The 18,527-nt window shown below is 54.4% G+C and overlaps 2 protein-coding genes across 2 annotated transcripts; both read right to left on the reverse strand.

Moving 5' to 3' along the window:
• Positions 1-366: 366 nt before the first annotated feature.
• NCLIV_052060 (Cullin-associated NEDD8-dissociated protein 1,related) lies at positions 367-9,309 on the reverse strand (the record flags this gene model as incomplete). The annotated part of the gene is made up of 13 exons (XM_003884759.1): positions 367-807; positions 1,083-1,329; positions 2,115-2,319; positions 2,771-2,878; positions 3,466-3,629; positions 3,953-4,794; positions 5,201-5,524; positions 5,781-6,356; positions 6,572-6,797; positions 7,165-7,225; positions 7,958-8,087; positions 8,924-9,010; positions 9,265-9,309. The coding sequence occupies 13 exons, from the start codon at positions 9,307-9,309 to the stop codon at positions 367-369; spliced, it is 3,456 nt and encodes a 1,151-aa protein (XP_003884808.1).
• Positions 9,310-12,689: 3,380 nt separating this feature from the next.
• On the reverse strand, positions 12,690-15,285 carry NCLIV_052070 (hypothetical protein; the record flags this gene model as incomplete). The annotated part of the gene is made up of 7 exons (XM_003884760.1): positions 12,690-12,721; positions 12,928-13,003; positions 13,260-13,397; positions 13,638-13,741; positions 14,176-14,241; positions 14,715-14,860; positions 15,269-15,285. 7 exons carry the CDS (start codon positions 15,283-15,285, stop codon positions 12,690-12,692), a joined length of 579 nt encoding a protein of 192 aa, XP_003884809.1.
• Between the last annotated feature and the right edge of the window lie 3,242 nt (positions 15,286-18,527).

The following is an 18,527-nucleotide window of genomic DNA, read 5'->3' on the forward strand; positions in this document are numbered from 1 at the left end:
CGACGCCTCCCGCAGGATGCATGCATGTCGCACGCTCTTTGAGAATCTGCAAAGACACCCAAAGTCGACGCACCGGCGGTCCATCTGACGTCCTTTTCTGTCTGCACAAGAAGCACATTCATCTCTCTCTAGGTTTCTTCCTCTCCACTTATATCTCCGTCTCTATCGCTTCCTATCTCATTCTCTTTCTCTCTCTTTCTCTCTCTCTCTATATATATATATATATATATATTCTGCCTCTGTCTATATATGCATATCTTTGCATAGGCCTGGACCTGCAAATGGATACGTGTCCGTATGAGGCCGATGCATGCAGGCCTTTTCGGCAGACGTGTGCTTTCCTTTTTGTGTCTTTGTGTAGCCCTCTCATAAAAGACTCGCGATTGGTTCCTGGACGGTAGCACTGCCAAGGAGCGCCTTCTCTTTAGCTCGTCTACCTCTCCGCTGCCAGCCCTTCTCGCCGACCCAACAAAGACGTGTCCGTTTTCCCCTGTCTCTTTTCTTTGCGTCTCTCTCCTGGGCGATTCCCCTCCGCGCACGCTTCCCTCTTTTCCGTGCCCGTGCGCGACGCTTTACCTCCAGCTCTTGCTCGACTTTGAGTTGCGTGAACTGCGAATCCCCAGCGGCGGCGACAACCACGGCACGGCACTGGGCCAGCGCCGAGACGACCGTCAGCGCGGCAGGCGAAAGAGAAGCGAAGGCAGTCAGGGAGGGCGCATGCAGACCAGAGCGCGGATCGGCGCGTGTGAGATGCGTCTTCTCCGCCTCAGTGGCAGCGGCCAGAGCCGCCCGAGAGTCTCCCAGTTCCTACGTGCGAAGGTGCAAAGACAGAGAGGCGATCAAGAGGCGCCAGGGCTCGGAGACGCGCGAAGGGAAACGCGACGACAGACGAGGCCCGCAAAGGACACGGAAAGAAAACGGGACGTGAGGAGAGGAGGCTGACGCGTTGGACCTCGTCCACGTTTTACTCCCAGCCGGAGAGTTTCGTTTCGAAGTTGAGATATGAGGCGAGCGACGGAGCCCGAAGGACGCAACGACACGGACGAAGGCAAACTTTCGGTTCCTTCGTCGGTTTTGTCTACCTGGAAGAAGCGCTCTTTGTCGAAGCCGTCGAAATGCGAAAGGGAGACAAAGACGCAGTGGAGAGAAGCAGTCAGGGCTGGACCCTGGACGAGAGGCGACCGCAGGAGAAGGAGCACGCACGGCAGAACGCGCTCGCATACAAGCCGAGCAGTCAGTGCCGGCTGCATGCGCAGCGAATTGCGAAGCAGAAGAAGGAAGCCCTCGGCGAACGGCAGATCTGTCGGCGTGAGTTGTAAGGCGAGTTCACTGCGCGAGACACAGGCAGCGCAAAGCGAGAGAAAGAATGAAGAACGGAAAGAGACACAGAAGCGCGAGAGAGACGAAGAGGCGACGCCGGGGACGGAGACAGGAAAGCTGTCGAACAGAGAACGCTACGGCAAGCGCAAGACGCAGAGAAAGAGAGGGGAAGAAGAGTGAAAGCAGAGAGTCAAACGCGCGAGAGACGAGCGGTCGAAGTGAGAGACAGGCAAAAGGCAAAGGGACACAGACGCCCTCAGAGCCGGTGTGGAGGGGAAGGCGATGCTTTGCGGTCCGTGTCCGACCCTCGCTTCCTCTTTTGTTTTTTCGCTCTCGTCTGTTTGCACGTTTTCCTCCCGCATCGCGTTGTCTGAAAAGAGAGACGGTGTTCTCGCGAGAAGCCTCCAAGTCCAGAAACTCTCAACAATGCGTTGTCTTTCTCCCGCTTTCTCCTGGTTTCGCCGACATTTAGGTCCCACCGCGGCGTCGAGCAGCTGCGGTGTTTTGTTCGTTTTTTCACATTTGATTGAATGCAGTGAGCACGTCTGTTTTTTACTTTGAAATCATCAAGCAAAACTTATCATAGTGACGTGGATTGTGCTCCTGAAGGCCTTGCGCCGCCCGGCAACTCAGCCTCTTCGTACCGGGGCCTTAGGGCAAGAGAGAAGCGCGTTGAGGCAGTGGAGCCTGCCACGTCGATATTGCTGTTGCGCCTCGCCTTTATCTCTCCCGTCTTCCCTTTTTCGACTTGCAGCAGTTTGCGTGAGACGCACTTTAAGTCGCAATCTCTTTACCTTATCATGGCGGTAAGAACCTCCCGAGAAAGGTGGCTGTCGTAGAGAAGCGCAAGCGCAGAGAGAATCTCCAAGCACGTCTGCCGGCCGCCGCGAGGCTGTTGGAAGGAGAGGAAGGCGCCCAGAACGGAAACCAGCTCGTTGGCGAAAGGGGACAGGTCGACGCGGAAACGCGAAAGGAGAACAACCTCCAGAGCCTCCAATCCTGAGAACCATACATTGGTGCACTCCACAAGGGCACGGACACTGAAACATCAAGAGCCCAAACGCTCTCCCTTCCCCCCTCATTAGCTTCGTACAGAGACAAAGAGGCAAGGAAACATAGACAGAGATAGACAGAGAAGGGGGACAGGGAGAGAGAGAGACAGGGAGAGACAAACAGAGAAACGAGAACAGAGATAGAGCGGGAAACAAAGAGTCTCAGACAGCGAGAGGTAGGCGGCGAGAGATAGGCGGGGAGAGGTAGGCGGCGAGAGATAGGCGGCGAGAGATAGGCAGCGAGGGATAGACAGAGAAAGACACATAGAGAGGTAGGCTGCGCGACATGGACGAAGCGAGACAGGAGAAAGAGAGGGCGGAAGCAGCAGAGCTGCAGGAGAGAGAGAGACACAGAGGCGAAAGCGAACTTCGTGAGACAGGTGGGGGAATGCGTTTACCTTTTTGTCTCGTCACTTCGTTTTTCAGACGGGCCGTGAAGAGCGGCCAAGCGGCTCCGAGGTGTGTTCGCGCCTCTGGGAAGCCGCCCCCGGCGGCCACGACGAATCCTGGCGAAACCGAAAAAAACGCGCATTTTGAGACTTTCTGCTCCTCCCGATCTTCTTCCTTTCAAAGGCAACGTCACAGGGAACGGCACCGCCTCACCTGCGTGTCTTACAGAGCCGAGGCAACGCGCTCGCCCCCGCATGCCGTGCCTCAGTCTTTTTGCTCGCAGTCTTCCGCGGAACTTGAAGTGCGAATGCGTTTAGGGTTTACCACAGCGAAAGCAGAACCCGGCACACAAACGTGCAGCGCCTGGATGTGCCCGAAGGTGTTTCGACGCCTGCTTTTCTTCCTTCTGTTCGGCATGGCATCGAAGTCAAACGAGGCGCAAGACAACGCCACCCCCCCCCCCCCCGATCCCACAGCCCCTTGTAGAGGCGCCTCGCCGCTTCTTTCTGTGTGTCGAGAAAGGCGACGCACACGCGTCACATCCTGCTCGCAGACGACTGTTTCGTTTTTTTCGCTTCTCAGCGTCCGATGTCTCGAGACTGTACGTCTCAGCAGCTGCATGTCTCTCTGTGTCCCTTCCTTCTTTCCGTCCTCTCGGAGGCTTCCCAGCTTTCCTGCTGGCCTGGGTCGCGTCGGGACTCACCGAAAGAAATCAAAGACGCCTGCTTCACTTCTTGATCAATGTCGGTGCGCCGCAGGGAGTCGCGAAGTGCAGCCAGCGCCTGGACGACCACGCCCGGAAGCACGGCGGCGATGCGAGCGTCGCCGCTCCCCTCGGCCCCTGCGTCGCTAGCCACACGAAGGAAACTGGGACACCAAAAACAAAACACAGACGCAGGTTCCATCTATCAAGACACCCACGCACATTCCGGCGCGACACATACTCAGCTATGCATTGATGCCCATTCAGAAAACGTAGATAGATAGAAAGATAGATAGAGACAGATAGACAGACAGATCGATAGGTATCACAGGCGTTTCAAAGATTCGCAAGATCCCTCCTGCCACGCGTTTTCTCCTGTTGGTCTTCTTCAAATGGACGCCTTGATCCCCCGTTCTCGTCTTCTCTCCCTCTCTGTCTGTTGCGTCCCTTTCTTCCCCGCTGCTCTTCTCTCTCGTTTTCTGCTTACGCAATCGCGTAGCCCGTGACGAGGAGCGCCTGTGCGGTGATTTCGAAGAGTCCCTCTTGGGTGAGTTTGAGCACTTCGGGGAGTGTTTCGAGAAGGAAGTCGATCTTCGCAGCCCAGCCGTCGCGTGGCGCGACCCACTCTTCTTCGACTTCATCGCCGCTGTCTCCGTTTGTCTCCGCCGCCTGCGTCTTCCCGCCTTCGCCCCGGAGGCTGTGGGGATGGCTGAAGCCGCCGAGCATCCCGTGCGTGCTGCGCCGCGCCTTCGGCTTCTCCGAGGCTCCTCGGAGAAGCCTAGCGTCGGCGCCCTCAGCGCCGTCGCCCTCGGGCGTTTCGGCGCAGAACTGCGGGGAGATTTGAGAGGCGAGTCGCGGGTCGACGAGGTGCTCGAGAAGCGCGACGAGACCGGCCTTGGTGCTCTGCAGAACGACTTCGCTGCCTTCTCTCGCGGCAGGAAAGCCTGCATTTCGGGCCCCCGTGGCGTCGCCGAGAAGCGACGCAACCGAGGCCAACGAGGTGGAGACGAGCACGCCAAAGTGCCGGCCGCCGCGGACGCTGCCGCGCTCCCTCGAAAAGGGCGCTACACGGGACGGCGGAAAGCCGGACGAATCCCGCGAGTCCAAGCCGGAGAGCAGCGAAGCGGCGACGACGTGCAGCGCAGCGAGACGCACCGCCGAGCCGTTCGCGGCGTCGGTCAGACAGGCGACGAGGAGAGGCGCGCAGCTGGCCAAGCAGCGAGGTGCGCTTCCAGGCGCAGCGAAAAGCGCGTCGTGGAGGAGGCGCAGAGAGGCCAGGCGCGTCGTCGCCTTCGAGCCTGCCAAGCGCCGGGCCACTGCCGAGACGATCTGAAAGAGCGCGACGCAGAAAGGGGGAATATCGCGGATGGCACGCAGACCTCAGGAAGTCGGGACGCGCGCCTACGCCACAGCGGCGCATGTAGTGGGCAAACCCCGGCTCAAACCTACACGAGGAGAAAGACACAGTAAAGGAGGTGCGCCTGGCAAACAAATATAACCAGGGAGACGGGAGAACAGTTGAGGAAGCGATCGCGTCTTGCGACTGAGCGGGGAAAACAGAGAGTTGACGCGGAGGGGAGCAGGTGCGGATATTCCGAGTTCGGGCAGGCAAATGCGGAGTGCAAACGAGCACGTTTTTCTTGGGCGACTTTTTTTGCCTCGCTCTCTCGTCCTCGTCTGGCCCCTTGCTTCGCTTTGTTCCGGTTCTTTGCAGGTTCCGCGCGTCGTCGCTCACCGAGGGCAGTGCGCGGTCGAGAGGCTTTCCTGTCACTTTCATTCTCTTCAGCGCACGTCGTCCATCTCGCCCCTCTCGTTCGCCGGACAGCTCCTCTTCGGGGCTCTCGCGTTTTTCCCCGGCAGGGGACGCAGGCGAAAACGGCGCAGGGTTGAGTCCGAAGGCCCGCGACCGCAGCGTCGCTCGCAGCATCTCGTCGACTGTTTCCAAGGCTTCTTCAGGGGTCTCGTCTCGCCCGTTCACGGCCCGCAAAAGAACAGGCAAGAATTTTCCGTAGTAAACGTCCTGGCGCTCTGGAAACGCCTGGACCTCTGTCTTGAGAACCTGCAAGAGAACGAGAAACACGCATGCCGAAGCAAGATGCCTAGGGATGCCCAGCTGAAAATATATATTCATATATATATATATATATATATATATACGTGCATAGGTATACGTATATATGTATTTGTATCTTTATAAACTGATAACAGACATGTAGGCAGGTCGGGGAAAGGATGAGACGTCCCAGTGGGTCAGGTCCACCTCAGCTTTGAGTTCCCAGCATTTGTGGCAAGGAGGCAGGGCGGTTCTGTCTCACCTTCATTGCGCCTTTTCGGACTCTCCAGGACGTATCATCATCTTCGTCGTCGTCGTTGAAGTCAAAATCCCTTTCGTAGCCGAGAGCGTCGTCTTCGAAGCACGCCTCTTCTGCGTCGATCGCTGTGTCTGCGTCTTCGGTGTAGTAGCAGTTCGGGAAGTAGGTGAGGAGTCTGTGAAGGAGATTGTCGAGGAGATCTAAGTAAGGAGTCATCTTCTCTGGGCACCTGAGGAGAAAGGCTTCCAGAGCACCTAGACATAGCTCGACAAGTTCGTGCTGCGCGTCGGAGCTGTACGCGGCAGCGTCGAATCCCGGCGGAACGGCGCCTGGTTCTGTACCCTTTCGGGCGTCGGCGTCGTTTTCTTTTTTTTCTCGCTCTTCACACGGCGGCACATTCTTCGTAATCAAGGAGAAGAACAGAGCCGTCATTTCGTCCACGTAAGGCGCGAGCGAAGCGGCGTCCAGGTGGCGAACCACGTGGCCGATCGCTTGCGCGGAGAAACGCAAAGACGCAGCCGACGAAGACACTTCTGCAAGCAGCCGGCGAAAGAGAGACTGCCGAGACACCGCCGGAAGCTGCGCGCACATGCACAGAGAAGACGAGCGCAAAGTAGACAGGAAAGGACGGAACCAGACGGCAGCACAACCGGCTGTCATGTCTGCGCATGCGCCTCGCGGTGTCGACCTTTCGGGACAAGGAGCGCCTGCAGCGTTGCATCTCGATCGAAACGCACGACGCGGTCGGGTGTGACCCTTTTTGCCTCGCCTCGGCCATGGCCTCGCTCGCTTACCACCACTGCGAACGGGCCGAGCGCAGTCGCTGCCTTCTTCTTCACAGAGGCGGGGAACATCGGCGATCGCAGAATCTCGAGAAGGGCCAGGAGCAGGTCGGAGCCGGCTCTGCTCCAGATGCCTTTCCGGTCGCGAAAGCGACGCAGAGCTTCCGACAGCAACTCCAGCGCCTCTTCCTCCACGCCTCGCGGCTGCCTGGCAGCGCTGGCCAAGCTGCGCGTCAACCTGGAAAGGGGAACAAGTCCAGCCTCAGCATGCAGCCGGCCTTCCGAGCCAGGGGCGCAAGGGGCGACTCTCCACACAGCGCGCAGAGCTGTGCACGAGAGCCGGGAAACAAAGAAGGAGGACGGCGAATTCCAATGAGGGCGCAAACGTCCCTCCCCATGGCGCTTCACCTTCAACGAACCTTCAGCAAAAAAGGAGACCGAGAGAGAGAACAAGAGGGAGGAGAGGGAGGAGAGGGAGGAGAGGGAGGAGAGGGAGGACACAGTGGAGAGGGAGAAAAGTCAGAAGGGGAGACGGTGAGGGAGAAGGAGAGAAAGACAGGTAGGTAGAAAGAGAGAGAGGAGAGAGAAAACGAGACGCAACTTACTCGGGGAGGACACTTATGGCGAACACACTTGCGGCAGCCTGAGGCAGTTCTCCAATTGCTCCTGCAGTACAGCGAAGAATGTCGCGAAAACTGTTATCTCTTCTCGAGGAAAACAGATACCGGCGTTCACTCCGTGTGTTTCTCCCGGCGTGCCCAGTTTTCCACGTCCGTCGTCCCCCGTGGATCTGAAGACTCCCCTGTCGTCTTCTCCCGTTCTTTCTTCGCTTCTTTAGCTGCTTCACTCAGGCCAGAGCGGGGGCGTCCCGTCTTCCCTATTTTTGTTTTCGAAAGCGAGACGACCGGGCCCGGGAAAACGCGTCTCGCAATCTACATGCGCATGCGCCAACATGCTACATATTTTCACTCTTATCTTTGTCTCTACGCAAAGAGAGAGATGAATGTCACGTCTGACACGGAGGTAGGCGACATGTTCTGCAAACGCCCCAACGGCCTGTCCCTCGCTGTGCCGATATCCTTTGCTCTACAGATAGCAATATAGAGATGGACAGATTGGGGTACGTAGCGATAGGTAGACGTATATAGACAGATAGGGATAGATACAGAAGGTCTATCTAGAGGCTCAGAGTAGCATCGACCGGCAGGTATACATTTATAGCTCGATTGAGAGGCCTAGATAGACTCCCCGGCTTAGACGAAGAGGGAAATCCATATAGGTAGATAGGTAGACAGATGGACATGCACATGTGTAGCCACATCGCTGCATATATATATATATATATATATGAAGATATATTTGCTTAATTATACGTGTTGAGTAGAGCCCTTGCGTTACCTTTGAGGCACGCAGCGTAGATGTCCCGGACGGGGTTGTTTGAGTCGAGGGCCGACCGGACAAGCTGCGTCAGCACACTTGCAACATTTTCCTCCGTCAGGCGCGAGGTGAATTTGGACAAACATTTCGCCTGCAGACATGCGCCGACATGCAGTCTCGAAACTTACAGACACTTGTACATTTAGCGACAGGAATCTCTACCTTTATATACGTGTATATATACACAGTTGCCGGTCGGTACACATCGATAAAGTGCACTCATGTAAATATATATGTATATATACATATAAGCCTATGAACACATTCACCTCTATTGCGTCACTCGTGTACACAAATATATACACTTATAGACAAGTATGTATGTATGTATGTATGTATGTATGTATGTATGTATGTATATATATATATATATATATATGGATATGTGGTAAAAGAGACCCTCAACCGGGCGCATGCGTATACGCATAGACTGGCGAGAATCAGGGTGAAGGCGAGGTTCTTCGTAGTCCAGATCTTTATTTTCCACTCTCGCAGGTTGCCTTTCCTCAACACATGCAGCCACGTTAGAGTTATTCGGCACGAATTTGCGCTCGAGCAACGCGACGCTGGCGATTCGCGCCAGGTTCCCGATCACCAGAACACGTCTACACATCCACACAGATATTTATGCATTCGTTTACAAATGTAAATACATGCATAAATATAACTATAAATGACGCACATCTATCTATATCTATTTACATATTTGTATGTATACATACCTGCCAAGACGCACATGCTGATAATGCAAAGATACACATCTTTCTGCATTTATGGACACTTATGCGTATGTATTTGGGTTGCTCGCGTGGAACGAGGTATCTTTTGAGATAGACTTTATGTAGAGAGAGGTCTGCGAGGAGATCGCGGAGGCAGGGAGGAGAGACGGAAGCGACTGAGAGGAAACTGTCGCAGGAAAGCACTTACAGCATTTCCTTGTACATCTACGGAGGAGTCCTCGAGCTGCCGCAACAGGGCACGGACAATCTGATCCTGCGCCGCCGCATCCAAGTCCTGGACGGAGGCGAAAATCCAACGATCAAAAGAGAGACAAAGACAAGAAAGGCAAACGTTCGGGTACCAAGACAGCGGAAAAGAGAGAGGAAGGGAGCGTGGCGACACAAGCCGAGCGGAGAAGAGCCAGCACACCGGTCAAGGACAGAGAAGAAGACGAAGAAGAAGGAATGCCACAGTGGTGGAAGCAAGCTGCTTGTAAAGCGTAAGGCGGAGAAAAGATGAAACAAACTGGTTTTCCGTTTCCTTTTTACCACGCGAGAATCGAGGACGAGGGCCGTGACGTCTGAGGCAGCCATGTAGCGCTTGTCCTGTGGGAGAGGTGGGAGAGGTGGGAGAGGGAAAAACACAAGAAACGTGATTTTATCACACCACGGAAGAGCGAAGACGCAGCCGGTCTGGATGTATCTCTTTCCCTTGTTGGTTTTTGCCTAAATGCACTCTTTTCGCGTTTCTCCCCGGAGCATATAGAGGCGAAAAGAAATCTGGTCCGTCTCCACCCACGCACCTTATCGCAATCGGCCATGTCCACGAGGAGCCCGCGGAGAGCTTGATTCGCTTTCATCTTCTCCATCTCGCTTTTCTCTTGATTTCTCCGTCTCTCTGATGAGTCTTTTTCCCACTTGAACACGAGACCGCATTTCTACCGGCAACGCGTGCCTGGTCCTCCTCTGCGCTTCATTTGCTGCTCTCTCTGCTATCTCCTCTCCTTGTTCCTAGCCTGTCAGAACGCGAGAAATCTTTCCCTGTTTCTGTGAAAGAACCACGATCCGACTTCCTTCGAGCGGCGCGTCGTCGTAGTCGGCCGTGACGAGGCAGTACGAGCAATTTTTCTGACGCTGTGTTTCCACTTCCTCTCGCTTTTTCCTCTCCGCTCGCCTGCTCAGTCCACGAGGGCGGACACGCGTGGAGGCTCGCGAATCAGCGGGACGCACACGGCGGTCATGCAAGCAGAGACACTGCGAGAAAGCTCAGGAGAGGCAAAGAAGAAACGAGGTTGTCTTTGCGTGTCTACAGAATCTCCAGAAAACAGTATGCACACAGGCCTGCTCTGCAGCGCAGTTCCTAGAGAGCGAGCGCTGTTCTTCCGTTTCCATTTCACCTTGCGCCTTGGTCGCAACAACGCGAAGCGTCCAAGAGGAAGTGAGAACAAACTCGCGAGACTTCGAAGACACACGAAGGAGACGATAGAACGAGCTCAGGCAAAGGGAGGTTGCGTGTCGAGGGTTGCCCCGCCTTCGATGGAAAATCAGGAAGGGAAAAGAAAAGGGACAGTCTCCTTCGTTTCTGCACAGAATCCCAGGGAGAGACAGGCCGAATTGAGGAGACACACACGGGATCTGAGCCGTGTGCAGCGCTGGCGCTTTACCGCCTGTGTCTAACCTTTTCCTTTCGATTTCGTTCGTGTCTTCCTCTCCGCTTTTCGCGCTTGACAAAGGAGTGAAACGCTCAAGGGAATGGCGTAATTTAGCCGGTTTCGAAAGAAGGCCGTCGCCGAACGAGAGACTAACACCGGGACCAGCCTGCTTTACGCGAGGCGATGCATGCAAAAGGCGACGGCGTTCGAGGCTTGGAGGCATGCGTGCCAAAACTAAAAAGGTCTTTCTCTTGCATTTTCTTCTCAGTGTGTGTAGCCACCTCGCTGTTCGCTTTTCTCCTTCCCTCTTTTCCTCTCTCGCTTTTCGGCTTTCCTCGTACCGTCTGCAGTCGAGGGTTTCGCCTCGCGAGGCGTCAGAACGCAAAACGCGCCTTTGTCAGAAGTTCTTGTAACAAAATCTCCTCTTTCATGGCGAAACGCTCCGCTCACTCAACGCGGAAGAGGCTGTTGTGTTTTCCCTGTTCGAATAGCGTTGCGATGCACTGACTTGCCTACAGCTGGATAGATCGATAGGACAAAACTAGAGCCCACTAGTGCAAACACATACAGAGATAGAGAAGAAATGGAACTTTTCAACTGTCTGGACAAATTTTCCTCGTCCTGTCTCCATCCGCGATGCGCTGCCTTTCTTTCCACGCTTTACAAAACGGTCCCTGAGGCTGCCCTACACATTTCTGGAGACCGCCTCTCCAGAGCTCGCGACATCACCCACGCTATGACAGCCCGCACTTTCTACACCGCAAATAGACTGCTGGCAGGGAACAGCCGTTCCAAACTCGAACGAGAAGGAAACACAAACTCCCAACTCATTATCGATACGTCTCGTCTTTTCTCGCCCTTTGAAAGAATTTCAGAGGAAAGGAAACAAAGTGCTAGGTGTGCCCAGACTGGGTTCGTACTTGGGGTGAACAAACGGTTTTCACGACTTCAGCTCCAAGCAACAAGAATGCCGGTCCGATATTGAAATCCAACACTTTTAGCTGTATTCTATGCTGTCCAGTGGGGAGTACAGCAATCACTGAGAACTTGGTTGCTTGTGCCTGTCCAGGCGCTCCCGGAAGATTTGATTCTGATTTGGCGCACGCCAGGTATTTCTGTTGCTCCCCGAGAGAGAGAGATCGGCTACGAAAGGGAAAGAGTGTCGCGGAAGAGAAAAACTCAGGATGTTTTGGGAGAACTGGACGGTCACGGATCCTTTCCTTCGCCTGGCAACACAGTTTTCCCCCCCGCTTCTCTGCTTCCTGACGCTGCCTGAGACAGAATCGCGACGGTGGAGAGTCAGAAACGCAGCGTTTCCGACGACAGACGAGACGCCTTTCTGAATGGTTTTAATACTCCGGGAAAACTTTAGTTTCTAGCCTCTTCAAAAATAAAACACAAATCCGATCGCGGACGAGCTCAGCGTCACGCCGGTCGTCGTAGTCTCCGACCGCGCCGCCGACCGTCTCGAATTCTCGTGGGTCTGTGTCCTTTCCTTCTTGGGCATCTAGACTGCTAAACCTCGAGTGTATCTCCTATGCTTCCCCCCCCGTCTCCTCTCGCCGATTTGAAGTGCGTGCGTTGTGGCGAGAGAGAGAACATCTTTTAGAGAGGGTTCAGCAGACTGCTGGACTCTGCCGTTCTCAACTGCGCTTGCTTTTTTTCCGGGGATCCTAAAGCCCCTTCCGAGAGTCGCTGCGATTTTCGGATCATCGCCCTCCGCGTCTCTCTAAACAGTCTGCCACGTGTGCGATTTGTGGGATCTGTGCCTGCCTAAAAAAGAAGGAGCGTTCGAGTGTCTGGGCTCCGACTTTGCGAGCGAGAGCGGAAAGAGATCTCAGCAGAGAGGCGCCGCGAACGAGGCGCGGAGACGGCGAAAAACGGACCGGAGAGCGACGTGCAAGAGATGGCAAAGAAGGCGACAGCAAGTATAAAGGCCGAGAAGAAAGAAGAAACAGGACACGGCGAGAGAAAGCAGCGGGCGGCCAGGCAGAGGAACTCCGGAAAGAAGGGAGGCACACCAAAGAGAAGCGAGTGTGGGAGAGAAAGCGAAGCGAACAGGGACGGAGACCCGGTCTCTACGAGATGGAAAGGGTTGAAAGAGCGAGAGAACGGAGTCTTTCGGATCGACACCTAGGGACGACACCGCAGTTTTTGAAGCGCAGAGCGCGGACAGATCACTCTGAGCGTCCAGGCGCGCTCACACCTCGGAAAAAGGGCGTGGCAGCAGGAGGGACAGCAGCAGGAGGCAGTCCCCCAGGCGGAAACGAAGGCGGAGACGCGTCCCTGGAGACGGTTAGGCAGGCTGCGACGGCGGGAAAGTCAGTTGAGGAACTGCGACAACCACCGGAAACCTGAAAGAGATCAACATGGCAGCGAGGATCACCCGTCTCTGTGAAGAAAAGACTGAGAACTTTGCGCCCCGCGCTTGCCTCGAAACCTGCGCAGGCCTTTCTCTCCGCACTCTGTCTCCACCTCACTTCTCACACCTTTCCATCGCTGCAGTGAAAGACGTGTCGTCTTCCCTGAGAAACAAGGCTCTCTCTTCGAAGACTCTTACCGTCCGCGTATCCCATGCGCTTAATGACTGTGCACATAAAGATTTCCACCGGCCGGACTCCCGGAACAGGTTTGCGCTGCGAACAAACACAAACAAGCTCCGCTCAACTCTCTCCGGTCTCGCTGCTCGCCTTGCTCGCCCCCCCCCCCCCCACACGCCTCTTGTTTCTCTTCTTTACCCCTCCTCTTCTCGTTTCTCGTTCTGTTTTCATCCTCTCCGTTCTCTTCTTCGCTCATCTCTTTCCCCGTCGTTTCTCCGAATCCAGCAACGCATAGCCAGAGAGTGGGACGCGCGTCTGAGTGTCCCTTCCTCTCAAACCTTTTCGGACTCACGTCCTTGCCGAAAGTCACGTGGGAGTAGAGGCCGAGTTGCTGGCGAAGTTCCTCCTCAGAGGCAGCCTGGGGCTTGTCGATTTTGTTCCCCAACACCAGGAACGGCACCATTGCGAGCTCTTGCGTCTCGAGGAGGTGCTAAGCACACAAACGAGAAAAGGAGCAAGAAACACGCAGAGACGGCGCCTCAAACGGGAAGGCGTCTGAGAAGTTGTAGGAACAGTCTCGGGGCAGCTGTATTCGTCTTCTCTCTCCGACGCTGTGTTTGGAAAGGCCACGGGTACTCAAGACATGACCATTTTGAAGCTCCACGTTGTGGAGAGATGAAGACGCAGGACTGGAAAAACGATCGAAACAAGTTTTGAAACAAGGCCTTACGCTCAACTCTTCTTTCGCCTCCTGGAAGCGACCGCGGTCGGTTGCGTCCACCATGAAGACGATCGCGTCAACAGCAGCAAAGTAGTCCTTCCAAATGCGACGGGCTGCAACAAACCGAAGAAATCGACGAACAAAGGAAACGTACATGCGCAGCTCAAAACAATGATATACATACACATACACGAATAAGAAGACAGTTGTGTATCGCTTTCCGTGAAATCCGATGAACCTGTACTGACATTCCACAGTGGGATATTTCGCCAACCAAGGCGTGTGTATAGAGGACCACGCATATACACAAGCAGCTAAATAGGTATATGCATATATGTATATGGACATTTATCTACGCTACTGTGTGTACGCAGGTAGGCGTGTGAAGCCGAGTAACTCGCGGCCTGCTACACTGGAGAGGAGATAAGGAGATACCCCCGGCACTAGTGCACCCCGGCCCCGGCTCAACAGTCGCAGATAAATGTTTGAAAGAGCAAGCAGAGGGACAACGTGGAGGGAAAGGGGGGCGAAGCGAAGGAGACGCTACCTGTTTCATGGCCTCCCAGATCGAAGGTCTTAAAACGGATTTTGCCTACAATCAACTCCTCGGAATCTGAGAGCAGCCAAAGCGACAGACACAGGAAAGCGTAGTGCCGACTGCTGCGTGTAAAAGGTGAGAACCAGAGACCCCAAGAAAACCAGAGGGAAAGAAGACACAGAGGACCCGAACAGGATAACGGAAGACGACAGAGAGTCCAGAGAGAAACCGAGGAAAAACAGAGCATGGGAAGAGGAAGGAAGAGAGAAGAGAGCCCAAAGGGGGCGTGAGGGAATGGGGGAAACGGGTTGCAGCGAATGTGCAGTGCATCCAACAGAGGAAAACGAGGCGACGCGAGAGAACGAAGCCGCCTAGACACCGGAATAACGGGGGAGGAGGAATTCGGACGCACAGAGGCGAGACCTCCCGGGAACGGGGTCACAAGGAAAAGCGGAAAGGAAAGAGGTGAGGAAGATGAACAGAGACAGACATCACTGGGAAAAGGCCGGGAGGCAGTGAAGCGCGAGAGAGGAGAAAAAGACACCTACGGGGATGAAGAGTGGGGACGTGCTGAGCAACGCGATCATCCTTGAGCATGTGAAGGAGTGTCGTTTTTCCAGCATTGTCGAGACCCAGAAATAAAATCCTCGCGCTCTTCTGAGAGAGGCCGAGGTAGTTAAGCAAATCCCAGAACCTGAAGGGAAAGGAGAAAAGTCGCATTTGTTTCGCATGGCTGTTTTTCCCTCGCTTCTCTCGGACATCTCACACTTGCTGAGCATCGGCCACCCTCTTTTTTTCGCCCTCCCCCTCGTTTCTCTTTTGTCTTACGCCTTCTCTGCGCCTCCTCGGTTTCTTCACCTGTTTCTCTTTCCTCTCCCCCGTCGCCCGCTGTTCTTTTTACTTGCTTCATTCCCCTCTGTTTCGATGCTCGGCGTCTCACTCTTTCGTTTCTCCGGACTGCATTTGCCTTCTCACGTCTATCCTCTTTTTCTCGCTCTTTTTTTCGTGGCGCCCTGTCTCTTCTTTGTCTTCTCTGGACGGCAGCAGTCCGAGGGAAGAGGTTGGGAGGGGAGAAAGAAGCAGAAAACGTGATGAGACCTACCAGTTGAAGACGAACATTGTGGCAACCCGCAGGAAGAGAAACTGCGCGCAAAAAGGCGCGAGGGAGGGAACGACGTGAGGTCCTGGGTCGGGGGCAGGCAGCCAGATCGGGACTGCCGTTCCGCGGAGACGGAAAAACAGCGGAAAAAGAAAGGAGCAGAGACACACTTTGGACACGGAAGAGACGGGAGCTAGAATTCGCGCGATTCGCAGTTTTGTCGTCGGCAAACAAGAAGAGGACGGATGTGGTGAATACACAGGCGGACACACTCGAAAAGAAAAAGGACGAAAAGTGGGTAACAAAGCGAGGCGCGAGGCAGGGTCAGAAACAGACGACGTGTGCCTACGGCGCACCTCCGGAGAAAGACAGGAGAGAAAGGGGGAAAGTCGGAGGGGAGTATACAGAGGCGCGGCACACACCTACAGAAAATGGAACAGAAAAAAAAGACCTCAACGAGAGAAAACACGCAAGACACAAATCCTACTCCTTTTCCACTTGGCTCTGTCTTCCTCGTGAACGCGCTGCGCTCTCTCTCTCTGCTGCATCTCCCTTTTCCCACCTTTTTTACGCAAGAGCTTTCAAAACACACGGAGCAAAGGCCCTCCCGCTAGATCCACGCACCCACGCGCGCTGAATATGCCCCGTCACATCTGTGTGTTTCTGTGTTTATGTGTTTCGGGTCCAAAGGAGCGCCTCGTGCAGTAAAAGCGAGACGCGAAACCGAAGTGGGTACGCCGCTTCTTCTCTCGGTCTCGGTTCAAACACAAAGGGAATCTTGATGTGTCCCTTGCGCGGTTCTATGCACAAAGACACGCGAAAAAGGGAAAACGGCCCAGTTGCAATCACCTTTCCTCCCCCTTTCACCCCGCACACTTCCGCCACCACGTGCGCTGTGTGTGCGCCTACCCAGTCGGCGATTTCGGTGGAAAATTCCGGAAAAGCGAACACGCAAAAATGAGTGACCGCTCGCCGCACCGACGGAATCGCCAGGTGACCCGACGGCACGTCGCCGACGCGGGTGTAGAGGAAGTCTCCGAATATAAGCCGAGGCGTCGCACAGTGAAGCGGGCAAACGAATTTCTGTCATCACACGCCAGGCTCGTCCAGGTTCATGTTGTTCTCTAGATATAGTAGGGGAGCTTCAACACTGCATCGGATCACGGTAACGAGGGCCAAGCTAGCTTGCGAGATATCCTGCGTGGCTTTCCATAGCAAGAGCGTCGTAGTTGGGCTGGTGGCTGACGACAAAATGCATTAGGGTGTGAGAGATGGTCTAATTTTTACCTGGAACTACACAGAACCGGGCACTAGACGTGCCTTACTTTGTAGCCCTAGGGAGTGACAAACCGAAAACTAAAGCACCGTGCGAGTACGGGGCTTCTAACGCCTCTAGTTGTTTAGGGGGTGGTTATGGCGTATCAGAGACAGCCGGAGGCAGGTTTAAAACGTATGTCAGATAGCGACGAAAACCAACTGAAGCGCGAAGCACCCTGGAGTGCGAGTACATCCCGTAGATATACTATCTGCACATAGATACCATTTGATCCCGCCTCAGTTCGTTCGTTTGCAGTGAGTTTCTCCTTGCGAAAGTTGGTACGGGGAGGCAGAGCAACTTTAGGCGCGGTATCTATACCTGCAGGGTTACTAGAACCCTTTAAATGAAAGTAAAAGCTCCTTACGACAGCTAAAAATGCTGGATTTCAATATCCTACCGGTCTTCATGTTTGCTTGGAAGCTGTACTCATTAACACTGTTGTTTAGTATAAGTAGAACACCAATCCGGTAGTAAAGTACTAGATAGTAGCTTTACCGCAGTCGACTCCGCTGATTGGACCGGAATGCTTACCGCTTGTCGGATAGTGATGTCAAACACCAACGGCGCTTCGATTCGTTGAATGCCCGCCACCGAGAGTGACAATTTTTCCTCGGAATGGATGCTACCGCACACTTCCACTGTCCTCATGTTGCTCGGGGTGTCTCATGATGGCAAGACACTTCAACAAAAACGGCGGTCCCCTCCCATGGATCTGCAGTTCCCCCACAGCTTCGCCGACACTTCAGGAAGCAGGAAAGGTAAAAGCCCACCTGCGGCTGCGCCTCCACTGAAAAAGCAGGTGCAATGGCATCTCAGTCACATTAGCAACTGACACACAACCTCCCGGAGGTTTTGAGCTCAACCACCACGGCCCCCTCGGGTCAGTTGGTCATAGAGCCCTCTCGATATCCACGCGCGTTGGACTCGAACGGTGGAAACAAACATAAGTTCTTTGGTGCGTTTGTGTGCACTGGCAAGTCGGCGCCACCGGCGGAAACTCCACGACCTCGATTCCGAGGGGCGAGGTGTAGCGTTTGGAGACAGACACTTTACGGGTGAGATGAGCGCTCGCGAAAGAAAGCCTTTGGGCACTCCAGGGAATTTCTGGAGCGGCGAAAACGTAACGTGCGCAGTTGACATACGAAAAAGGCCAATCTATAATTCTCGCGGTGGGCTGCATCTCTATCGTAGGTTCCCTACTTTGGGCAGACCACATGACGACTGCCGGTCTAGAAGTTGAGACGCGTGCATCCTTTTCAGCTATGACAGCTAGGATTGCAGCGAGTTCCTCGAACGATCCGGGGCTCTGAGAGAGCCGTGATCCGCGACGTCCCCGCCGCACGTCGCATCCCTTGCTCTCGAAAGGACTTCCTGCTGTATATGCTCCCCGATATGCTCGCCCTTCCAGGAATTTAAAATGGATAAAGGGAGAATCCAGATTTAGCTACAGAGGCAGAGCAAGAGATAGCTATACAGAGGTAGAGCAAGAGATAGCTATACAGAGGCAGATAGAGGTACACAGATAACAAGATGTCTCTATATCTGTGTAGCGGCAGAAAAAACGTGAAGAATAGAAAATGGATGTGAAGCGAACGATGCGAAAGGGGGGCAGCCAAATGAGAGGGTGGAAACTCGGCGGAACGGAGGGAGTCTCCTTTGAAGCCAGGAGCAGAGACAGACAAGGTTTTTCTTGGGAGGAACCCTTCTTTGAAAAAAAGGCAGCTAACCAAAATAGTGCTGCAACGCAGCAGCCACGGACAGCGGAGCCAAATCATCCGAATCGGTGTCCCTGCTAGGAGGCGAATGGTGGACCTCCACGGCAGAGATGGCAGAAAGCGGAACGGACGGAATTGCTGATGAAAGAACAAAACGAACGGAAGAAGAAGAGACAAAGGAAGCGAAAAGTTGAGACATCGCCAGCGATGCACAGGAGACCTGGAACAG

The sequence above is a fragment of the Neospora caninum genome, chromosome X (assembly GCF_000208865.1).
Source record: "Neospora caninum Liverpool complete genome, chromosome X".
Lineage (NCBI taxonomy): Eukaryota > Apicomplexa > Conoidasida > Eucoccidiorida > Sarcocystidae > Neospora > Neospora caninum.